The sequence below is a fragment of the Cyprinodon variegatus genome, unplaced genomic scaffold (genome assembly GCF_000732505.1).
Source record: "Cyprinodon variegatus isolate N-32 unplaced genomic scaffold, C_variegatus-1.0 Scaffold643, whole genome shotgun sequence".
NCBI classification, from domain to species: Eukaryota; Metazoa; Chordata; class Actinopteri; order Cyprinodontiformes; family Cyprinodontidae; genus Cyprinodon; species Cyprinodon variegatus.
In genome coordinates, this window is record NW_015151096.1 from 482,584 (window position 1) to 497,526 (window position 14,943).

Below are 14,943 nucleotides of genomic sequence, written 5' to 3' on the forward strand. Positions count from 1 at the left end.
TGACTCTGCCAATCACTGCTGTGAATATCTACAATATCATTTTAGCAAAAGCATACAGACAAAACCAATAAAAAACATCTTAATGTGGGCAGGGCCATATGGTGTGTTTGTGGTCAACACTGATGCCTCCCAGCAAGCTGTTGGGTATGAGATGTGGAAGCTCCTCCAGAGAGATGTATGGATTTATTAATATTTTATTATCTGTTTTATTTGCAAATTTCTTGTTTTTTCTACCTGTAGAAGCAAAATTTCAACATATGCAATTCCTGTAAAGTATACACACCTCTCAGACGTTTTATGATGGTTTCATGTTAAAGTCCCATATATCTCAGTTGTTTTCTAGTTTAGACTCACAAAAATGAAATATAATTATGAAAATAGGGTTAGGGTTATTTTGTATTAAACCTCATTTTACTCCAGTAGCCCTAAATAATGTCGAGCAAAAAAAAAAAAAGGTTGTCAACCAAATAATCACCTCAATTTTTAAGACTATTGACTTTCATGCAGCTGTTCTGTGAACGCTTCACAGGCTATGTAGATATTAGTGGTGAAAAAACTTTCATGATCTTGGCACTGATGACTGGATTATTTGTTCAATTCTTCCACCTGCTTTGTTCCACCCAGTTTTCATTTGCTCTCATCTGATCCACCTGTTCTAGTTTCTATTTTAGTTTCCAGCAACCAGTGCCAGATTATTTGAGCCAATTTTGAGAGTTCTCTAGCATACCCTCTAGTGTTCTGATTACCTGATCCTGACCTGTTTCCGTCTCTGGACTCCTGAGTTTGGCTTGCCCCTGTTCCGGTCTGTTTCTTCCTGTCCCTGTTTTCGGACTGCTGCTTAGATTCTGTCTGTTAACCACCTAGGATCTGTCCCCTGACCCCGACTTCGATTCCCCTTGGGTACCTCTTTGTCTCTCTGATCTACTGGCCTGGACTTCTGCTTCTGGTTTATCACCTGCTTTGGACTCTCCCCTCGGATTCTTCTGCTCTTCTGCATCTGCTGGCTTCCACTTGTCTCTCTGCTCTGCCTTACTCCTGGAACTCTCTGGGCAGCTCTTGCCGCATGCTGTGGAGAAGTCATCCGACTGGTTTCCACTCCTACTTCTGGGCACAGACAGAACTTAAGAACCAGGTTAGTGACTCACATCTCATCATCGTTCCCCGTCTGAGTTTCGTGGTCACTAACTTGAGTATTCATCTCTACAGAGATTCCAGTAAGCTGGTCCCAGCTGTGGAGCCGCATTAGTCTGAGCAGTCGATAAAGCTTTTCACTTTAGAATAAACCTCTTTTGTCTGCCTGAATTCTGGGTCCTACTTTCTGAGCTATGACATAAACAGTATAATGTTGTACACACTGGATAGATTAGGGAGAATGTTGAGGAGAATCTTGAAGCAGGATCAGACTCTAAGATGATTCAGCAAGTACAGCAAAACTGGATAGAGCTGATATGTGGATGGATGACCCTAAATACGTGGGTACTGTGGAAGAAAACATTATACTGGCTGTGAAAGACCTGAGACGTGCCAGAATTTAAACCACTTTTGGGAAAGAAAATTCCAGAATATTCAATCAGAGCTACAGTACAGTGGTATGTTAGATTCAGGAGTGTCCAACTCCAATCATTTTACTAATACCCTACTACGTTCTTCAGATGTCTTCCTTCTTCAACACAACTGACTTAAATAGCTGGATTAGCTAATGGGTGTGTCATATTCTGCAGCAGCATTCTTATAGTCCATTCATTAGATTCAGATTTGTTGAACCTTGGGAAACATTTAAACCATCCAGAGTATTGGCCACTGTTGACTCAGGCTGGATACCACTTGATTAGACATTCAATGTCAAAAACCTGAATCTATGCATGAACCCATGGATAGCCTTAAAAACGTACGTACAAAGACATGGAAGTCATGTATGACTGAGCTAGACCAACTTTATATAGAGAAGTAAAAAAAAAAAAATTAATGAAATTGGTCTCTAGATGAATAAAGCTGCTATATATTCCCAAAGACTTTCTCCCTCCATCCCAAATATGGAAGTTGCTATGCACGAATCATATTTTGTTTAGGACTATCATAAAAACAGTTGCAATAAAACACTTTTAAGTTTGGATTTAGAACATGAAAAGATATATAAATATAATTCTGCAAGGTACTTTTAATATAGCGGAGAGGCTTAAAAAGATGAACAACAACTTATCCTTAACACGGTCATTTACTCCTCATTTGAATTATTTTTGCTTTAATGGCATCACTAAATCCCAGAAATAGATGTGTAGTAATGATTGAAAAGGCGGTAAGATGAGGAAGATAAATTAATCACAATGTTAAAAGCACAGAAGCCCTTTGAAAGACATGTTTATTTAATAGACAAAATGTGTAATAGATGTAGCCTGTAAAGCATACACCAGCTGTGCTTTATAAGTGATATAACTGCCTTGGCGAAACCATTCATATGGACTGGACCTCTTTCATTCAAATACTGAGAGTACTGACATAACTCAAACTGTAAGCCTGTCTCTTAATCTTTGTGTTTGACTTTCTGATCAATTAACACAAAATATGACTGCATTGACTTGAGTCATTACTTGCCTTGGGTGATAGAGAGAAATGAAAAGCAGACAGGAGTAAAGGACACAGCTTGTTCCAATTTTAATACTAATAACTCAGAGTAATGACTTTTCTGTAAAAAAAAAAAAAAAGTGACCATGCCTGTTTCAAGCAGAAGCACTTTGGGGCTGACAAAACCACAAAAGGGATTTACATATTCAGAAGATTTGGACTCCTGATAAGCTAATTATAGAGAATATGTGTTTCAGCTGTGGGTGTGTTCATACCGAAATCCTGTCATAGGACTGCTTGTCTAATATATTCAAAGACTAAAGCAGCAGGGGGGAGTGCTTATCCTCTAAACTGGATTGTATTAATCTAATATAATCACACTGATTTTATTTAACTGCTTCTCTGCAGCTGCACTGTGGAAATTAAGGTGGTAATTTCCTTTTCCTTAGCCACAGTGTGATATCTCCTTTTGTTCTCATAGATTAACTTTAATCTCAATCCATTCCTTTGGGTCTTCTTGCCTTTAATGTCCTTTAATTATTGCCACTCTTTCCTGCTTCACTAAGTTCTTGGTTAACCCCATTTTTCCCCCCTCCTTCCTTGTTCCCACCCTCTACTCGATCTACAGACCAAAACATTTTAAATAAAAGTACTTTCAATTATAAGCATCACGTGATTACAATTTTTAACATGTTTAACCTTGTTAGATCCTATTGATTTTAGGTGTAAGCACCATCTAGTTGCCACAATTTGCCAGCAATTGCAGGCTATCAATTATAAAGTCAATTTTTGGGGGAAAGCTGAACCGATTATATAGTTTTATATCATTTTTTTTTTTTTTTTTTTGCCATGAGAAAAAGCAAAAAAACAAAAAAACAAAAGGAGAATTTAAAAGTTAAGTACTGTTATTCTTATATATTTTTTATGTAATATGCTGCCATCTGCTGGTGTTAAACGAGTCGTGCTGACACATAAAAAAAGATGTAAAAATTAGGAAAAAACTGCAAAAAGTAAAGATTTTTTTCTTGGTGTGATACTATGCAAAACCAAAACACTGCGTGTTTAGGGTTGGTACAACGTGATTAGATACATCTATTTCCTATAATTTTTACCGGTAAGTGTTGGTATTAATTAACGACTAATGTTTTTTTTCTAACTACATGCTTGTAACACTGGAAACTCCGCCTTTCTTTTCAAGCTCACCACTCTTCTTGTTGGCTTTTAAATGAGGGCGGTCCTTCACGTTTCACTTTTTTACTTCCTCCCAGTTTAGCCAATCGGGTTGCGTTTAGTCACAAAAGTTCATAGTTTCAGCCAATCAGAACCCAAAAAACTAACTGTAGGCGTGTACACCAGCTGTAGCAGCTGTCTGACTCCTGCGCAGTGTGTTTGGAGTTTGACCACTGTCAGAAGAAAGGGCATCTCCATTTATCAGGACCCAAACAGAAGAATGACTTGAAACACCGAGTAACAAGAACTACCAGAGATACTTCAGTAAGCCTTGGAATATACAGAAAGGTGAGATCGGTGTTAGCATTATTAGCATCTAAAGGCTAGGCTATGCTGCTGATCTAATCTGTTAAATGGTTCGCGAATGTGTGTTATTGTTACATAACAATGGTGGTTCCCAACGGTGCAGCGGGACTGAAACGCTTTCCAGTAAATCCATAGATGTCACCCGTCTCAAATTAGCCTCTCAGTCCAGTTTGATGCTGTCTGAAATAGACTGTTAGACCACATGACGAGCTTCATGTACTCATAACAAAAAAAAAAAAGAGTTAATCTGGGCACAGATTAAGTAAAGAGTACTTTCACCGTTCAAAATAATCATTATGTTTTATATAATTTAAATCGGCATGCTGGATTTAGAGCCGTCTGTAGTAATGTTACAAAAACATTTATTTAGTTGGTACCATTGGAGTAAAAACATGCTTAAGTTAATTTTTGTAGTTGTCCAAAATAAAATATGTAGTAAACTGTGGCTTATTTATGCATTTCTAATGATGGACAATAACTTTAAATGAATGAATAAGAACATGTTTAGGTTTATTCTCAGTTATAATAAAATAATAATTAATAATTTGAACTTTATTGATCTTACAATGGAGAAATTAACTCTCATCCCCTTTGGGGAGCAGTGGGCTGCCACTGTGAAGCTCCTGGGGAGCAATCGGGGGTTAAGGGTCTTGCTCAGAGAGTCAGAGTGGCAGTCTGCGGAAGTGGGTTTCGAACTCGCAACCTTAGCTCTATGCCCTAATCTTTAGGCCACAACTCCACCAATAGATGCATGATTAAATTAGTATTTAGATCTCAGTATATCTATATGGCTATTGCCTCTACAAGAAGTTTGGATCCAAAATAAATCACATCAGACATTGTTCTGGATCATGTCTTTAACAAACCACTCTGTTGTATCTTATAAACATTCTCCGAGCTAGAAAGTGAACCTCTTCTATGGTCTCGAGTTTTCTCTAAGAAAGTTTCTGTTTTTAACCCAACTGCATCCCCAGCGCATCATGGCGCTACAATCATAATGATGTGTTCAGGGTTCCGCACAGTAATACGTTTTTTCATAGTTTTTGTGCAGGTGTGCCAAAACCTTTTCGCCCCCATCTGAGTTTTGAATCCCTGCTGCACCTCCAGATTGGAATGCTTCTTTGTGTGAGGATTTATTTGTCCAGTAGAACAGAACAAATGTATTTCTAATAAAATTAAATAACATTTTTCAGGGATGCTCTTAATATATTTGGTTTGATTGAATTTATTCAGGGCTTTCGTGGTGGAATGTGGTAAATAAAATTCAATGCCAAGTTTTTTTTATAGAAAGAGATTTATAGAAAGAGTACTACTATTCTGTGTTGATTAACCATTTTAAATCCTTATAAAATTATCCAATTTGAGGCTTTAAGGTGTGAAGTTCTAGAGTTTTTAAGAGTTTTACAGACTGATCAGACAGACCTCTGTTTCACTCAAAGGCAAATTAAGTGATTTAATCGCATAGCTTTGCTTTTTCTTCTTCTTTTACTCAGGCATGGATCCTTCATCCACTGGGAACCCACCTGCACCGGAGCTTAACCCCTCCTCTCCATCTTCCTCGAGGTCTAGAACTTCCTCTCTTGGTTCATCTGTGAGCTCCTCTACCCATGAGCCACAGAGACATAAAGTCACACTACCAACGCCTCCCACCACTCCATCATCTCCTCCATCCACCGCCTCACCTGTGATACCTCAAAGGCTTCATTCTCGTTCTTCCTCTCTCTCTTCAACCCCATCCTCATTTCCCCGCCAGCCCACCAGAAGCTTTTCGCAGCCGGGCCGATCGCAGTTGAACGCAGCCTCAACAACAGGGAGTCTTCTAAATGGATCAACAGCTGCTGCTGCGCCTCCATCAGCTACCTCACCTGAACCAGGTAATATTGACCTTTGAGCCCAAACACAGGCTCCATAGCTTAGTTTCACTTTGCACTTGTTCTACAATCAGTGCAGCCAACTCTCCCAGGTACTGTAGCGTCTCCATAACCAACAGAAATGCAAAGTAGCTCCACCCTTTCTACTCTCTTCAGGTTTTTTCTGCTTTGTTTTGTTCTCTGCTGTCTGGTTGTCAAGTAGACATTAAATGCGTGCAGTGTTGCTAGTCTTTGCAATGATATAAAGATGAGTAACTTTACATGAAAATGTAAAACAGGAGCTTTTATTTGTGAAAATATCAATTTCCAATATAAACCTATGACATTAGCCTTGGATGTTTGGTAAAGGCAGCAGCCCTTTACTGTATGAAAACTACCGGTTATTTTTGGGTTCAGATTGAGTGTGAAAGTCTGAGCAGAGTACCAGGATAACAGCAGTGGACACCAGACACTTGTTACTAGATATCCTCAGTATTTTCTGAGACCACTGTTCCTCTCACCAGCATCCCCTTCAACCCCTCTGGAAAGGTCAGTTCATGGAAAGATTGAGAGTAACATTTTATTTGATCAGATATAGTGTACGGTTGAGCTGTAGCTCCTACTGAGAACAGGGGATGGTAGCGATTAGGTCAGTGATTGACTGAGGAGGATAGTGAGAACAAAATAAGGTTAATAAAGGTCAAAGCTGATTCTGACAGGATAGTGTTTGTAACTTGGGTCCACATTCTTCTAATTTCCTTCAATTAAAAAAAAAAAAATACTGATCAGCTCTGTTGTTTCTTGGGGGGAAAAAAAGCTTAGCAACAGCATGATGCTTTTTTAGGGATATTCAGTGTTAATGTTGCATAAAATAAACTAGCATGACGACCTAAAAAATCCATTTTGGTTTCCTCACACCGGAGCAGCTGCTTGCAGACCTGGGCTGGCCGTTTGGTGTACAGGTCATATATACCCAGTGTTCCGACGTCTATGTTTGGGCCAAAACATGGCTCTTATAATGTAATCAAAAATTGATTTATTATTAATTACTTAATATGTGGATCAATATTACATATATTATCAATTAAGAAAATTCTAATAAATTTTCCCTTACCTCTGACAAATAGTATTCTTATACTCAATTCATTGCTTTCCCGATATATTTCTTTTTGGAATCTACTAGATGTATGCATGCATCTTATGGTGTCCCCATTAAATTTAACTAATCATGGTGGCCCCCCATGACCTGGGATGTTTTTTTTGCTTTGTTTTTTTTTACCCAGCCCAGCCTTCTTCCTCATACTTTCTGTGTTTTTGTGACATTTTAATCCCATCTTCTCTTTGCTTTGACTCGGAACTGGGACTGGGCAGTAAGTGGGCCCTCAGGCAGCTTCTGTTCTTGTTGTTGTAGGTGGTCAGCCTCATCTTGATTGGTTTGTTTTTATATAGTACAGGAACTGTGAGCTGATTAAAGGGATATTGGGATATTGTTTTAAACAACTTAACCCCTGAACCTGTCTGCTGTGTTCCTTGTTCCTCATGATATTCTCTAACAAACTTCATAGAACAGCTTATATTACATTTTAATGACAACAATTAGGTAACCTCTGAAGTTAAATATCTGCAGCGGATTTTTATTTTGTGGGTTTAGAGTAAAGGGGCTTGAATGGAAAGTTACCACAACAAAATACACAAAAGTTTGTAGTTAAGACCTTTCAAAAGCAACAGAAACAACTTTTTATTACTCTTCAAAAGTATCATATTGTTAAGACCCATAAAAGCTCTTTAAACTGATTTTTGTTGTTGTTGTTTTTTTTTTTTCAGATGAAACGGAGGAGGAAGTCCGTTTGGAGGTTTTGGAGGAGAGGGCAAAGTCAGGTGATGCTAAAGCACAAACAAAGGTCAGTGAACATCCAGCAGAAATGGTTGACCATATGTTGGAAACAGCAGACCAGCTGAGTCAATATAAATGATGGTTATTCAGGGTCGGTGTGTCAATAAGCCACAGTGGTGCTTGTTTTGCAAATTTAAAACTTCGAACATAAATGTGTGTGTCCAGATGGGCCGTTACTTTTTGGCCTTGGCAGAAGAAAGCAACGAGGAGCTGAACAACTGCACAGCAGTCACCTGGCTGGTCCAGGCTGCTAAGCAGGGCCGCAAAGATGCCGTCAAACTGCTGCAGCAGTGCTTGAAATCCAGGAAAGGTGACCGAAAAATCTAAGCTTCCCTCAACCTGCGACTGCAGACGTTTGATCAAGTATAGCTTCTTTTCTTTTTTTTCTTTTTTTAAATGCTGGTAATGTTCTCTGTTCTGCAGGGATTACCTTGGAGAACTTTGAGGAGGTTAAGAAGTTGTGCACAGAGACACGTTTTGAGAGGGGAGTCAGGAAAGCAGCTCTGCTCATGTACTACAAGCTCAACCCTGAGAAGAAGAAGTCTGTGGCGGTGTCTGAGTTGCTGGAGAATGTGGAGCATGTTCACATAGAACCAGGTGCTGAAAGGAAAAGCCATGTTCTCTGCTTTACCATGATTCATTTCTTCTATGACTTACTAGTATCTTCTGTTTCAGGCAAACCAATCTGCTCAGGCCCACTCAACAGCTCCACCAAGAAGCAAAGGAGAGTCCTGGAGACTATGGTCTCCAGAGAAGGTACGCATGTTTTTTCTTACACAGTAATCCCACATCCTCCGTAAACGCCCCGCTCCGCTCCAAAACAAAGCCTACAGCCTCCGCGGTTCCTCCCGTCTTGCTCCTCTCCAACTTCCTTAGAGCTCGAGGAGAGCATACGCGATATTATTATTTAATTCATAGGAACAAAACATGCGATAATGAATGCTAAATTTAATATGACATAATTAAAACTCATCATCAGCATCAATAACACACATTTCTGCCCAAACATTATCTTTTCATTTTGGGTCTTTTTAATACGGATAACTAGGATCATACAAAATTGGTTTGTTCTCTACTTCAAAACTCAGCATCTCTTCATTCATGCCTGGAATAAAAAGTTAGTTTTTTTAGTTGTCAGATACGTTCTTAGAAGTTGTTGTGACTGGATTTGATGAAACTTTTAAGCCTCTGAGTATAATATAAATATTTTTCATTGAGATGAGAAATCGGCTTGCTGGTATGTTGAAGTATGAATGGTTTGCGTCCAAAAATTTTATGAAACGGTCTTAGTTTTTGGGAATATATAAGAATTATGCTCTTAACTTGTATTTACCAATATAATATATAATAATATAATATATTCACCATATATTAATTTGACAAATTAGATCTTTTCGACTTTATTTTTCCTGTTTGGTGCGATTGCAATTGCGGATCCTGAACTGGTTGGATTCCAACCGACCGTATTGGAGCAAAAAATAGCTTGGCTCCGTATTTTGACGGTGAAGGACAGAGAAGAGGTACGTGGACGCTGACGTGCAGAGGAGTAGTGTTGGGTGGAACAGGTCTCATTGATTACCATTACTGCTTAAGTGTAGCCCATGACGTACGTGAGCGGAGCGGGGACAGAAGATGTGGAATCTGGGAGTTAGAATATTTGATATGACGCATGATTACTTTTTAACATTTCGCACAAAGGGTAATCACATTTTATTTTATCTTGAGATAAGTAGCTTGATTGTTTTTGGCTTTTCTTTGCAGGCAATTCTCATGTTGGTCTTGATGATTTTGTTGAGATGACTAAGAAATATGCTCAGGGTGTTGCACCGTCACCGTTCATGGCCTCAGCGGACGATGATGATGATGATTACGACGATGTGGTGGTAAAAAACCCAGATGAACTGCCACTGCATCAGAAGGTAAGACAATTGTTTGTTTAGTTATTTATCTATCTATTAAGCTTTAACATTTTGCTATAGATTTAACAGTTTAGATACACTTTAAATATAAATAATATTAGCTATAAATGGAAAGGTAATTCCAAGCTGACTTCCTCTGATTTTCTTGTGCTTCTCTCAGATGCTAAAGTTCCCGCTTCACGCTCTTCTGGAAATAAAGGAGCATCTCATCGACTGGGCGTCGCGGGCCGGCATGCAGTGGCTTAGCGCCCTCATCCCCACTCACCACGTTAACGCACTGGTCTTCTTCTTCATCATCTCTAACCTCACCATCGAGTTTTTCATCTTCCTCATCCCTCTGCTGGTTTTCTACCTGTCCTTCTTCTCCATGGTGATCTGCACTCTGCGGGTGTTTCAGGTTGGTTAGAGATTGCTGTCTCAAATCGTTGCTTTGGTCACAGTCACTCCACGGGCTCGGAGGAAAGGATGGAGAAATTATGAATTATTATTTTTGTTTTTTTCTAGAATTCAAAGGCGTGGGAAAATTTCCGAGCTCTCACAGACCTGCTGGCTCAGTTTGAGCCTGGTCTGGATCTGGAGCAGGCAGAGACCAACTTTGGATGGACACATTTAGAACCTTACCTGTAAGATTACCTCTGTTTACTAGTTCCTTTTTTTATTTATTCTGTCATCATGTGCTTGGATGCCATGTTATGTTGGGTCTTTAAATTTTTTTTTTTTTGTTTCTTTTAGAGAACTATTATTTGTTTTGGTAAAACCAGTTTCAGTTTGTTGATAGTCAGCTTTTAAGTGCTATCGAAACATTATTGGTTGTTTAGATGGGAATATTCCAAACTCATATTCCTCTCTGTGTCTACGCTTCAGCCCTCTTACTGTTGAGCCCTTCTGTTGTGGAATGCAATCAACAATTTGAGCTTAATACTCCCACATCATGATACCGCCACTATCATGCTTTTGGGTCTGCAAGTTTTCTCATGACCTCTTTATATTCTTTGTCGTCATTGCAACTGACTTTGTCTCATCTGGCTTTAAAAAAATGTTGGCTTAATTGATTTCAGCTGCAGATCTTGCTGGTGTCTTCTGCTCAGACTTAATTGCCTTCCAGTTTTTTTCAACATGTTAAATCTGTGCCTGGGACAGAAGCTCTTGGATGGCTGCAGGATGTTTGTGGTCCAGGTGCAACATGCTGAGACGAATATAACCCAATATTATTTAGTGCTAGGCGAGTATTTGTCATTTGAGATGAGGTCAAATCAACTAATTAGTTTAAACCTGTGTAGTGCACGCATATTTGCAGAAATCCATTAGATTCTGTGACAAATCATCATCTATCAGCCTAATTTAGATTTGTCTTTAAAGGATCTACATGCATGCATTCCTATTTTAAGAGTACACCCAGATTTAAAAATGTGGTTCCTGTTTCCTCTTAGGTACTTCCTCCTCTCTGTGGTCTTTGTCGTGTTCTCCTTCCCGGTGGCCGATAAATCCTGGATCCCGTGCTCAGAACTAGCTGCCGTGGCTCTCTTCTTCACCATCACTGCCTTCCTCAGCCTCCACGCCTCAGCTCAGCTGTTTGCTCGTAAAGCCCTTCTCACAGAGGTCCTCTCCGGAGCGTGCTCCCTCACTCAGCACCTGCCTGCCTCCCTCTGGTCCCTCCGGATCTTTGGGACCACCTTCATCACCGTGCCTCTCGGGGACGCTGTGGCGTTAAACCTGGGCGTGCCGTGCCTTTTATACGGACACCTCGTCTATCTTCTCTTCCGTATGGCCCAGCTGAGAGGCTTTAAGGGTACCTACCTGTGCCTTGTGCCCTACTTGGTTTGCTTTACCTGGTGTGAGCTCTGCTTGGTGTTCCTCAATAACGCCACAGCTATAGGACTCATCCGGACCTGCGTGGGCTATCTCCTCTTCCTTTTTGCCCTTCCTGTCCTCTCACTGGGTCTGGCTGCCATGATTATGATCCAGTTAGTGCAGTGGTTTCTCACCCTGGAGGTAACAAAGATGGTGGTCACACTGATCGTCTGCTTTGTGCCAGTGGTGTTGAGGCTTTGGACTCGCTTCAGCCTCAACCCCATTGTTGTCTTTAGGTCTTTGTCACGGAGCAGCATCGTAAAGCTCATCCTGGTGTGGCTGAGTGCAGTGGTGCTTTTCTGCTGGATGTACGTCTACAGATCTGAAGGAATGAAGGTGTATAACTCCACCCTGACGTGGCCTGAATATAGCAACCTCTGCGGGCCGCTGGCCTGGAAGGAGTCCAACATGGCCCAAACTCAGATTCTCTGCTCTCACCTGGAAGGACACAGGGTCACCTGGACGGGACGCTTCAAATACGTCCGTGTGACGGATATTGAGAATGGGCCCCAGTCAGTAATCAACCTGCTGCCTGTTTTTCTAGGAAATTGGATGCGCTGTCTGTACGGAGAACCTTATCCGGTGTGTGAAGATAAGAACAAAAGTGCCGGCAATGAACCCCAACCGCGGCCGGCTCCGGCTCCTCCCTCAGTAGATCCGCTCTGCAAGCTAAAGACTCTGGCAAAACACGAGTGCCACATCAAACGCTTTGACCGCTACAAGTTTGAGGTCACCCTGGGCATGCCGCTAGAGAGGAAGACTAAAGACGGGACAATCATAGAGGACGAAGATGCCACCAAGGACATCGTTTTGCGGGCGAGCAACGAGTTCAAGTCTGTGCTTTTACACCTGAACGCCGGCAGCCTAGTGGAGTTCAGCACCATCCTGGAGGGACGTTTAGGCTCCAAATGGCCCGTGTTTGAAATGAAGGCTATCCACTGCATGTCCTGCGGGGACGCCCGCACTCTCGGCCGCAAGCAGTACAAGATCGAGCACGACTGGAGGCGCACGGCTCAGAACGCCCTCCAGTTTGGGTTCGACTTCTTCTTCAACCCCTTCCTGACCGCTCGGCTGGAAGAGCAGACAGAGACTGAAACAGAAAGCGTGGAGCAGGACGGATAGAGATAGCTAAGAACACTAATGGTTATACAACAATGTTCTTAATAGTGGTGACTGACTACAGGAGACTAAACAGATCCTCAGGCGTTCACTGTTTCTTCTAAAAGCACTCGTACTCCTCAGACCTTTTCACGCTGCTTACATTACAACCACAATACTCAGCGTATCTCACTGGGTATTAGCAGCTGCAGACCTATTGGGGATTTACACTGCCTGATTAGGAATATCCGTTAACATCGATTGAAACTCAGTATCTGAGCTATTTTAGGTTTGGGTTGTTCTGGCAGAAAAAGGTCGCTTTTTTTGGTGTTTATGGGTGAAACTCTGCCACAGCCTTAAGTCTTTTAAAGAAAATATTTTCATCTTCCACCAATTAATCCCCACAGCATCATGACAGTGTTTTCAGGGTTATGAGCAGCATTAGCTTTAATTACGAATTTCTGGAAGAAATAGTTTACTCTGCATCAGAGTAAAAGTTGAGGAACAAAATGTTTGTAACTCGCTTTCTAACTATGCCCCATTTCTGTAGGTTTATCACATAAAATCTGGTGCAAATGTTGCTGGTTGTAATGTGACGGGCTGTAGAAGGATCACTGGGGTGTGAATACTTTTATAAGGCACACTTTATCTGGAAATACATGTTTGAGTTCTTAAAGCTTTTGAGCCAAAACATAAAGGTGACGACAGAGAGAGAGAATAAACACCAAGTAATTAGGATTTACTGCCTGCTGCTACTACTCTCCTGAGTTATGTAGAAACATTTCATCCAGTTTAAGCTGTATGTGTGCTGACCTTTGGGGTCCATTTAGTAAAAATGTTTTTTTTTTTTTTCCATTCATACAGTTTCCCATCAAACCCGTCTAAAATCTGGGCTAAACTCTTCAGTTTTAAGTTTCTCTGGCTTTCACTTTGAAAGACTCTGTTATTGTTTATCCAATGAAGGATTTACCGTTTGAAGGATTTCCAATCAACACTAAATGATTTAACTTTGCTGACTATAGGGTAAATACAGTACCTTTTTGGGGGGATTAAATCTCTGATTCTTCACTTGAAATGTGTCTAAATACAGTGGTGGGAAAAGGCTTCTTTACAGATTTCCTCTTTTCAATGAATATATGTTTCAAACAAACAATTTTTAATGTTCTCTCTTTTTATTTAGCTAGCCTAATTAGATACAAAAACAGCTTTCAAACTAGAAAAGAACTTGGCGAGCGCAGACTTGCGCCATGCAGCCAATTTGCCCCATATTGTGACTTACCCCTATAGCTAGGTTCCTTAGTTCCTTGGCATGGGGCACACATCTGGTTAAAAAAAAAAGTCCATAAGATCTGTTCATAAGTCTACTAACAAACCAACAACGTTCTTTTTTTTTTTTTTTCTCATGTTTTTGTCTTCAGTAAAATACCTCCAGACTTTTTGAGTCCGATGCTGATGCTGTCAATAGTCACTGCTGCCACCCTCTGGTTTAGTGGTGAACTGCAAATACTCCTGTCTCACAATGTTATGGAATCTTTTTTAAAAATCCTGTATCCAGACTATGATCTGGATCATCACCAACATTTAATGGATTTTTCCCTGCCACAAGGGACACCATAACTTTTCAGTTTACCCTGTACACAGACAGACAGGCACTTTATTGAAGGGTTTTCTGGTATCATTAACATTATAAAGTCCTGCTACAGTATCTGAAAGGGGAATAAAGTCCAGATTTCAGCTAAGCCTTTAAAAACAGTTCTGCTGTCGTTAAGTCATTCAAAGGTGGTATTTATTCTGAAATTTTGCTGATTGCTACAGAACCAGAGTGGGACAAATGGCTACATGTTTCTGCAGAATTTTCCAGTAGAGAAAAAAAATACATTCTTCCATCAATTGCAGGCTTTCCAGGTCTCCCCAAAGCACCATGTTCCTCCAGTATGTGCGACCAGTACTTGCTGGTCTGTTTCTGAATACGGGTCATTACAGATCAGCAGTGGTTTTGGTTTCTTCTTTCCTCCCACTATCTTCTTTTTTTTTCCTTTTGTCAAATCATGATCTTAGCTAAGTCATGTGAGGCCTGCACAGCTTTAGCCAAATCAGCAATCTGCTACTGGAGTGATTTAGGTCGACCTGCCTATCCTGGGAACCTAACCTATATTATATATTTTCTTCAGTATTTGATTATGAAATTCACTTTTGGTCCTTTTTGCATCCCAAAGTTTTCAAAATGGCTCCA

The 14,943-nt window shown here is 40.5% G+C and overlaps 1 protein-coding gene across 1 annotated transcript; it reads left to right on the forward strand.

The window, feature by feature from the left end:
* The first annotated feature begins 3,933 nt into the window (after positions 1-3,933).
* LOC107096697 (wolframin-like) lies at positions 3,934-12,889 on the forward strand. Its single transcript, XM_015393461.1, has 10 exons — positions 3,934-4,080; positions 5,592-5,972; positions 7,773-7,849; positions 8,008-8,152; positions 8,266-8,439; positions 8,518-8,598; positions 9,604-9,761; positions 9,922-10,158; positions 10,266-10,384; positions 11,192-12,889. Exons 2-10 carry the CDS (start codon positions 5,594-5,596, stop codon positions 12,732-12,734), a joined length of 2,913 nt encoding a protein of 970 aa, XP_015248947.1. The 5' UTR covers positions 3,934-4,080; positions 5,592-5,593; the 3' UTR covers positions 12,735-12,889.
* The last annotated feature ends 2,054 nt before the right edge of the window (positions 12,890-14,943 follow it).

Bases quoted from the DNA above. Each gene is read 5' to 3' on its own strand.
- LOC107096697 (XM_015393461.1), top strand. From the start codon at position 5,594: ATGGATCCTTCATCCACTGGGAACCCACCTGCACCGGAGCTTAACCCC. The intron at 8,153-8,265 runs GTGACCGAAAAA...TCTGTTCTGCAG, and splicing joins GTGCTTGAAATCCAGGAAAG to GGATTACCTTGGAGAACTTT. The intron at 8,599-9,603 runs GTACGCATGTTT...TTTTCTTTGCAG, and splicing joins GACTATGGTCTCCAGAGAAG to GCAATTCTCATGTTGGTCTT.